The sequence below is a fragment of the Cajanus cajan genome, chromosome 9, assembly GCF_000230855.2.
Source record: "Cajanus cajan strain Asha chromosome 9, NIPB_CcT2T_4, whole genome shotgun sequence".
In the NCBI taxonomy this organism is placed as follows: Eukaryota; Viridiplantae; Streptophyta; class Magnoliopsida; order Fabales; family Fabaceae; genus Cajanus; species Cajanus cajan.
The window spans coordinates 49,609,605-49,619,339 of record NC_138525.1 but is presented as its reverse complement, the minus strand read 5'-3'; the positions used below and the strand labels follow the sequence as shown (position 1 = coordinate 49,619,339).

The 9,735-nt window shown below is 29.8% G+C and overlaps 1 protein-coding gene across 1 annotated transcript; it reads left to right on the top strand.

Moving 5' to 3' along the window:
- Nucleotides 1-1,137: 1,137 nt before the first annotated feature.
- Nucleotides 1,138-7,929, top strand: LOC109805102 (uncharacterized). Its single transcript, XM_020367067.3, has 4 exons — nt 1,138-1,317; nt 1,399-1,506; nt 2,615-2,782; nt 7,586-7,929. The coding sequence occupies exons 1-4, from the start codon at nt 1,216-1,218 to the stop codon at nt 7,706-7,708; spliced, it is 501 nt and encodes a 166-aa protein (XP_020222656.1). The 5' UTR covers nt 1,138-1,215; the 3' UTR covers nt 7,709-7,929.
- Nucleotides 7,930-9,735: the final 1,806 nt, after the last annotated feature.

Genomic DNA, 9,735 nt, shown 5'->3' with positions numbered 1-9,735 from the left:
AGTCATTAATTAAATTGTATGAATTAATTTATACAGTATAACTTTTTAGATATAATATGTGTGTGACACACATACACACACTTAAAAAAAAGTAATCATATCTAAAGACATATTCGATCTTATTACTAACTCAATTGCTAAGAGTCTAGTTTTCGGTCAAACAAGTCTAATTGCTTGATTTGTACTGAGCTTAGTAACATTGAATATTTCCACTTGTTCCCACCTACTTAAAACACGAGCAAATATAATATTTTCTATCTGCGATATTATTAAAAAAAAATAATATTATAAAAAATTGATATTATTTTCATTGATTAGATCAATTTGATGAATCTAATAATTCAAATCAAATTAATTAAATTGATTCATTGTTTTAATTTGAGTTAGATATGAATCAATTATCAACTAAAATCCAATATTGATTGATTCTACTTCTAGTATCAAATTCACACTTTCAAATTTTGAACCAAACCAACTATTTATATATTACTATATTTTATTAGCTAACATAATAAATGTGACTTTTGTAGTTGGACAATTAAGTGTATATGTTGGTGACTAGGTGTATTGAACTTATATCATACAATTTGGTCTATGTTAAGCACTTTAATTTGTGTTAGACATTTTGATTAATTTTCAATCTATTATTATTAATTGCTTAGTGTCATTTAATTAATTATTCAAGTGTTATTTCTTTATTTATAATTTATGTTATTATTTAATTAGTATAAGTAAATTTTTGTTAGAAAAATAAGTATAAATGATTACACTCAAATATATAATTTACATTATTTTCTCACAACATTATCCATCAATTTTGAGAGAAAATTGTATTTATTTTTAATTTTCTTAAAAATATTTTTATTAGATATCCAATTACTCTAATTAAACTAACCCATTCAATATTAAATTGATTTAGTTTAGATTATTAGATTAAAAAAATTATACCAAATTAATTTAAACTAAATTAATTAATTTAATTTTTCTTTCTCCTTTTAATATATATATATATATATATATTTTTTTTTTTTTCTTCTAAAGTATCACTACTAATTTCTTTTTACATTAGAGATACCTCAAAGAAATTAGAGATACCTCAAAGAGTGGAATACCTAACTTCAACATGAAAATTAACGGGTCTATTCTTAGGATCAAACAAAATAAAACCCTAAGCAAAAGGTGAACTTTGGTTTGAGGCAGAAAAAAGAGGGGAAAATGGTGAACTTCATGTTGATGATCAGTGCAGAGCTGGAGAACCTGACCAATCTCCAACCCCAAGCTGGCTGCGATGACCCCGATTTCTCCTACCTCTTCAAGGTTCCTTTTTTATCTCTTCCCAATCAAATTCAGCGTCTTTCTTTCGTTCCCTTTTCTTCAATTTTCATTTCCCTGTCATAGTTGAAGTGTGGAAGGTGCGGAGAACTGAGCCAAAAGGAAACTTGCGTTGTTTTAAACGACACCGTTCCTCTCCCCGTTGGCAAGGGCACTACTCATCTCATTCAAAAGGTGACCTAACTTCCCCTTTGCAATGCCCTTTCACCACTCAGTTTCAATTCAATTTAATGCTCTCTCAAAGTGAGACATTGAGATGCTAATTACAACATCACTCCCTCGAATCATAGCTATGTTTCTTACTCCCAACTTAATACTCACTATCTAATTGGAGTAATATTGATTTTCACTGTTTCCCTTTTATCATTTAATTCTTATATTATGCGTATGTAACTATGCATTTTTTTTTAGTTTTTATTTTTGTATGACACTAATGTTGCGATTGGTACAAAACAAATTTTTTCTACTTGAGAATCAATATTTAGGGGAATCATTCCCAAGATAAATGGGAAGTTTCAATGGGGTAAAAATATAACATTACCTTTATTTTCTTATTTAATACAATAAAAATGTCCCTTGATTACATTTATAAACATTCCCATGAACATTTATGATTTCCATGAATCATGATTACTGGTTATGAAAAAAAATTTCTTGTAACAAGGAACAAACGCTCATAAAGGTATCCTTTGCCAACCCTGTTCAATTCTCATGAGACCATTATGAGCGACAAAACTGTTCTTATGAATATTTAACCATTGATTTTAGTGGTTTTGATTTCAGGCTTTGGATATGCAACTGTGTTAAATGCTAAGAGAGAAAATTTTGCTGCCTATAGTGATTTTATTTGGCTTGACTAAATTGTTCTAAGTGGAGAATACATATAGTCTTATACCAAAAAATAAAAAACAACTATACAGGGTAGAAAGACAAGATTATCCAATATATTTATTTGCATTACAAAAACACAAAGGAAACATTATTTTGTGGTTTTAGAATTGAATTTGGGTTTTACTAATCTGTTTTGTAACTATGTAAGGTCACTTATATGTTACAGGTGAGCAGAATTCTATTTTGTTTAGCATGATTTCCTTTTGCTTGTGTAGTTATTTTTCTGTCTGTGACATGGGAGGAAAGGTTTCGGAAATGTTATATGATTCTGCTGCATAATAACTTCAAACTGTAAGCACCAAGTGTGGTATTTGCATTCATGAGTGATTCTTAGGATTGTTTTTTTTTTAAGCTGTTGGTTGTTTCTTAATATCCTTTGTTTGGTATGCAGTGCAAATTTTGTGGCAGGGATGGCACTGTGACAATGATCCAAGGCAAAGGGAAACCACTCACTCAAGAAATCAGTGAGTCAGGGAAGTTCTCCCCGTTGATGTTGTTTGACTGCAGGGGATATGAGCCAGTAGATTTTGTATTTGGTGCTGGATGGAAAGTTGAGTCGGTGAGTTTCCCTTTTTTGTGTGCTATATCCTATGTTTCCATTATTTTTAACATCATATATATGATCTCTTTTGAATGTTCAATGTTGCTGATATATAAGCCGAGTATTGTAAATAAATAGTTCTTATACCCACTTTTCTCTGTTGAAACAAATAATCGTGTGCTTAATGGCATAATATCTCTGATCTCTTTTGATTGCTCAATGTTGCTAATATATAAGCTGAGTATTGTAAATAGGCAATAGCTCATGCACCCACTTTTCTCTTCCGAAACAAATCATCATGTGTTTAATGGCATCATATCTCTGATCTCTTTTGATTGCTCAATGTTGCTAATGTGTAAGCTGAGTATTGTAAATCAAGGTTGTCAATCTCGAGAATTTATGTAATCTCGTGGAGACTTCGTAAACTCGTAAGAGATTACTCAATAAAAAAAAATTATAAAAATAATTAAAAATAACATAATAATTGTACATTTTAACTCCATATTAAAGAGTAAAATATCAAATTACATTAATAATAAATGCTCTTAACAAAAGTTCACACAAATGACAAAATACAAGTTCTTAAAAATAGACAAATAAAAAACTAAGACATCACATAGTAATATCTTCAAATCTCCATGTCTAATCCTCTAATAATATCATCTCCAACTCCAAGGTCTTTATCATCATTTCCATCATGACCATCAACATTTTCCTCAGATGAATGCTCACTAAGATCATCATCAAAAACCAATTTGTCAAGATGAAATGCATCCAAAGTTGGATTACTTGAGCTTGAACCTCCACCATCCAATTGCACATTAACACCATCACCTCCACCTCCACCTCCACCTTCACCTTCACCTTCACCTTCACCTTCACCTTCACCTTGAGGTTGCTCAACATCAACATTCTCTTCACCAACATTGTCCCCTTCTTCAACTATCCATTCATCATCTGATTGAATATCGTCAAATGGAAGAGTAATTATTTTCCTTATTACTTTACTTTTTAACTTCAAGTTGTACATGACATACACCAAGTCATTCATCTTTTTTTGATGCAAGCGATTTCTCCTTTTTGTATGAACCTAGAAAATAATATACAAAAATATTATGATCAATTGATCATTTAATTTAAGTCTAAAACTAAAGAAAGAAATTTGAAAACCATAAAAAGGTTACGAACTTCAATTACCATTTCAAATGAGCTCCAATTACGCTCACATCCAGAAGAACTACAAGTCAAGCTTAAAACACGAATGACAAACCTTTTTAATTCTGGACAATGATCCCCGAACATCTCCCACCTTTGCATCATCCAGGCCAAAAATGCCTCTAGCATAATGAAACTCAAGAAATTGCATATTAATTTTTTTTTTTATTGGAGGATCCTTTACCAATCTTTTCATACAATTTAACAACCCATGCTTCACCTCATGATCATCATTTCTAAAATTAGCTTCATAATGTAATTGAGGATTAAGATAATATCCAGCCACATGCAAAGGCCTATGAAGTTGATTATCCCATCTCTTATCAATAATTTCCCATATAGCTTCATAGCTACACAAATACCAAATGTAGAATATTAGAAATAAATGAAATAACAACACACAAATAACAATTAAATTTTAAATGAAACAAACTTTAGAAATCTTACCTTTTTTTATATTATTAAAGTTGCTCTGAATCCTTTCTTTTGCACAATCCATCTCCTCATATATAAAACCCATGGCGGGTTTTATATCAGAATCCACCAATCGAAGGACTACCATAAGAGGGGCAACAAATTTGAGGCAAATGGTTACATTCTTCCAATATCGACTAACTAAAATTGTATTTTCAATTTTTCTTCCCTCTTGTGAAGTTCCAAACTTAATTTTCTTCCACTCTTCAGAGTTAAACATGGTCATCAATGATGCTTTCACTTCATGGAGACAAGATAAAGTCAAATAAGTTGTTGCAAATCTAGTCATACCAGGCCTAATCAAATCTCTTCCTTTTGTAAACTTTTTTAGCATGCTTCTACCATATATGTAGGTGGTGATCCTACTCCCCTTCTTTATAGTAGTTTGATGAACCTTCAGGTGTTTCTCAAAATCCTCAAATATCAAATCAATGCAATGGGAAGTACATGGGGTCCAATACAAGTTTTGTCGAGTTTGCATCAACAATTCTCCTGCTGCCTTGTAATTTGCAACATTATCAGTAACCACTTGCATTACATTCTCTTCTCCAACATATGCCACTACATCATAAAAACTTTGTTAATAGTTTTTTAGATATCAGAAGTATCCAATGAATATAAAAATACAGTACCTTTTGGATTATTCACAAAAAGATTACAAATAGATCGCCTTTTTCTATCTGTCCACCCATCAGACATGGTTCTCTTCCACTCCTCCTTATATTCTTCAAGTAATAAATCGGTGTTCTTGACTGCTTGTTTCAAGAGCTTCTCTCTAATATCATGGTAGGATGGAGGTTTATAGCCAATTCCATATTTTTCAATCATCTCACACATTTTGCAAGTTGATGCTCAAGTTGCTGAATTTTTTTACACAAGTGCCATTCCATTCAATGTTATTAAAAATTCAGCATTTGCAAAATGTGTGAGATGATTGGAAAATATGGAATTGGAGAAGAGAATGTAGTGCAAGTGGTTACTGATAATGTTGCAAATTACAAGGCAGCAGGAGAATTGTTGATGCAAACTCGACAAAACTTGTATTGGACCCCATGTGCTACCCATTGCATTGATTTGATATTTGAGGATTTTGAGAAACACCTGAAGGTTCATCAAACTACTATAAAGAAGGGGAGGAGGATCACTACCTACATATATGGTAGAAGCATGCTAAAAAAGTTTACAAAAGGAAGAGATTTGATTAGGCCTTGTATGACTAGATTTGCAACAACTTATTTGACTTTATCTTGTCTCCATGAAGTGAAAGCATCATTGATGACCATGTTTAACTCTGAAGAGTGGAAGAAAAGTAAGTTTGGAACTTCACAAGAGGGAAGAAAAATTGAAAATACAATTTTAGATAGTCGATATTGGAAGAATGTAACCATTTGCCTCAAAGTTGCTGCCCCTCTTATGGTAGTCCTTCGATTGGTGGATTCTGATATAAAACCCGCCATGGGTTTTATATATGAGGAGATAGATTGTGCAAAAGAAAGGATTCAGAGCAACTTTAATAATATAAAAGGAGTTAATCACCTATACACTGTCAATGTAAAGTTTTTTTACACTGGCAACCAATTATATCTATTAATTGTGTCATGTCACATTTAAAAGTAAATGTGTTTATAGTGACATGGCACAATTAAAAGATATAATTGGTTACTAGTGTATAAAAACTTTACACTGGTAGTGTATATAGGTGATTAACTCATATAAAAAAAGGTAAGATTTCTAAAGTTTGTTTCATTTAAAATTTAATTGTTATTTGTGTGTAGTTATTTCATTTATTTCTAATATACTACATTTGGTATTTGTGTAGCTATGAACCTATATGGGAAATTATTGATAAGAGATGGGATAGTCAACTTCATAAGCATTTGCATGCAGCTAGATATTATCTTAATCCTCAATTACATTATGAAGCTAATTTTAGAAATGATAATCATGAGGTAAAGCATGGGTTGTTAGATTGTATGAAAAGATTGGTAAAGGATCCTGCAATAAGAACAAAAATTATTATGCAGTTTCTTGAGTTTCATTATACTAGAGGCCTTTTTGGCCTGGATGATACAAAGGAATGTAGGAAGGAAATGCTTCCTGCAAAATGGTGGGAGATGTTCAGGGATCATTGTCTAGAATTGAAAAGGTTTGCCATTCGGGTTTTAAGCTTGACTTGTAGTTCTTCTGGATGTGAGCGTAATTGGAACTCATTTGAAATGATAATTGAAGTTCGTGACCTTTTTATGGTTTTCAAATTTCTTTCTTTAGTTTTAGACTTAAATTAAATGATCAATTGATCATAATATTTTTGTATATTATTTTCTAGATTCATACAAAAAGGAGAAATTGTTTGCATCAAAAAAAGATGAATGATTGTATGTCATGTACAACTTGACTTGAAGTTAAAAAGTAAAGTAATAAGGAAAATAATTACTCTTCCATTTGACGATATTCAATCAGATGATGAATGGATAGTTGAAGAAGGGGACAATGTTGGTAAAGAGAATGTTGATGTTGAGCAACCTCAAGGTGAAGGTGATGGTGTTAATGTGCAATTGGATGATGGAGGTTCAAGCTCAAGTAATCCAACTTTGGATGCATTTCATCTTTTGACAAATTGGTTTTTGATGATGATCTTAGTGAGCATTCATCCGAGGAAAATGTTTATGGTGATGATGGAAATGATGATGAAGACCTTAGAGTTGGAGATGATACTATTAGAGGATTAGACATGGAGATTTGAAGATATTACTCATGTGATGTCTTAGTTTTTTAATTATCTATTGTTAAGGACTTGTGTTTTGTCATTTGTGTGAACTTTTGTTAAGAACATTTATTATTAATGTAATTTTCTATTTTACTCTTTAATATAGAGTTAAAATGTTCAATTATTATGTTATTTTTATAATTTTTTATTGAGTAATCTCTTACGAGTTTACGAAGTCTCTACGAGATTATGTAAATTCTCGAGATTGATAACCTTGGTAACACCTATCCTCTGATTTCATAATTTATTCACCTAATTGCAATATTTTGACACACGTGCTAGACTTTTTTTTTTTGTGACACCAATTAAATTTTCTACATGTTAGTCGCATTTCTAATTAATTAGTGTAACTTGTACTTTTGTAGCTGGAGGGAACCAAGTTTGATAATGTTGATTTGTCAAGTGGAGACTATGCCGATTATGATGAGAAGGGAGAGTGTCCAGTCATGATATCCAATCTTCGAGCTACTTTTGAAGTGACGAAGTAGAGAGAACTGGTTTGCTGTTCGAATATTTTCTTGATGTATAAAATTGACAGTTCTCTTCTAGATGAGCTTTTGAGCTTTGGGTTGCATCATATAACATAATCAGGCAAAAAGCTTGTGGGATCTTCTAACATTACATGTTAACCCTGTCGTATTTCATGAAGTTCCATGTGATTGAAGAAGTTCACTTGTCATTTCATGTTTTGAAATGTGCATTGTCTCAATGTCTTTGTCCCAATATAGATTACCTTCCTCCAACATTGATGAAGTTCACTTTTCATTATCAATGTTGTATTTTTGTATGCATGGTCATCCTACGTAAAACCTCCCCCACAATGGAGTTTGAAAAAAATTCGATCTATAGAAAAATTCAAATCGATTCATTTTACAAAATCGATTTAATTATCTAATATATTTTTACAAAGTGGATCAATTTGGTTTAACTTTTATAAAAAAATTGATTCATACATAGATATAAATTAGATAATTGCATTATATTGGATCAGTTCATTTAAAAAATTTGATCCATATTTTAAAAAAATTGAATTGATTTATTTTCTAAAAATAGAATTGATTAATTGATTTATTTTTATAAAATAGACTGATTTATTTTGGTTTAAATTTTTAAAAATTTTGATCCAGTAACTCCATACTCCCATCCCCAAAATTTGTCTATTCAGTTCAAAGGAATTTACATGCTGTCCTATGCTTTAGCCTTTAGGAAGAGTTAGAGAGGTATGTGATATCACTGATATGTTTCACCTTTTGAACTAATTTCTCACTATTTTCATCTTATGATTTTCAGCTTATTTTAAATAGCAACGGATTTAAAAATTTTAAGTTGTGTGGGCCAGTATTCAAATATATAAATTAGTACGTTCGTCAGTACATTTTATACTATCAATTTTTATTTTATAAAATTAAAATTTGAACAATAAATATTTTTTAATATAACTATTAATAATTTATTTTAAAAATTATAAAAATTCAACTGAAAGATAGAAAATATAAGGTAGATTGAAAGGGATAGACAATTAAAAGACATTCAAGTATACAAATACAATAAAAGTAGTTTAAAATGATTGAAAATATATGTTTTTGACAAATAGTAGAGATAGTTCATGATGAAATGCAAAACTAAAAGAAAGAAGAGAAGGGGTGTCAAATATGTCTAGTTGAAAAAATAAGAATAATGAAACTATAAATAAATTTGTGGGAGCATATTCATAATCTAAATTGAATTTTTTAACTAAATTTTAAATTGTTTGAACAATTTATAAATATGCATGTTTATTGTATTTAGAAATATTAGAAAAATTGAAGGGGCAACAATCTCTACACTATAAGTGGATCCAATTCGTCAATGATCTAAATTGAAGGGGTTTAATCAGGTCTTTGAGCACCATGTGAAAGATATCTCTCAATATTTAAGGAGGTCGGTTATGGAAAACCACAAGATGTTTGCTGTTAAATTTTTGTAACATATTTTCTAATACCTTTTTAAATATGAGTTAATCACCTATACACTGCCAGTAAAGTTTTTTTTACACTGATAATCAATTATATTTTTTAATAGTGTCATATCAGCTACTTATTTAATGAAATAATAATAAAATAAGTAATTTTAAAAGATATGATTGGTTGCCAATGTAAAAAACTTTACACTAACAATGTATAGATGATTAACTCTTTAAATATACTATTTGGCTTTATTAAAAATTTGTTATAAATTACGAGTGAAGTTATTTTCATATTTTTTTATATAAATTTTAATAAAAATGTAACTAATAATAAAAAAATAAAAAATGTGTTTAAAAAAGTATATTCAAAATTACTATTACGTTGTTAATATTACTAAATCACATACGTATTTATTATTAGAGTTGTAACAACAAATTGCGGTTATTTCGTGATTTTTTTTAAAGTAAAAATTACAATGACAATAATAAAAGAAAATTAATAGAAACGTGAATCTCTTAAATAAATATAAATATATAAAAAATAATCTTTATTTTCTAACTAAAGAATTC

What these genes read in the sequence shown, in the direction of transcription:
- LOC109805102 (XM_020367067.3), top strand. Translation starts at nt 1,216, where the DNA reads ATGGTGAACTTCATGTTGATGATCAGTGCAGAGCTGGAGAACCTGACC. An exon ending in CTACTCATCTCATTCAAAAG is followed by an intron (nt 1,507 to 2,614) that starts GTGACCTAACTT and finishes TTTGGTATGCAG; the next exon opens with TGCAAATTTTGTGGCAGGGA. An exon ending in CTGGATGGAAAGTTGAGTCG is followed by an intron (nt 2,783 to 7,585) that starts GTGAGTTTCCCT and finishes GTACTTTTGTAG; the next exon opens with CTGGAGGGAACCAAGTTTGA.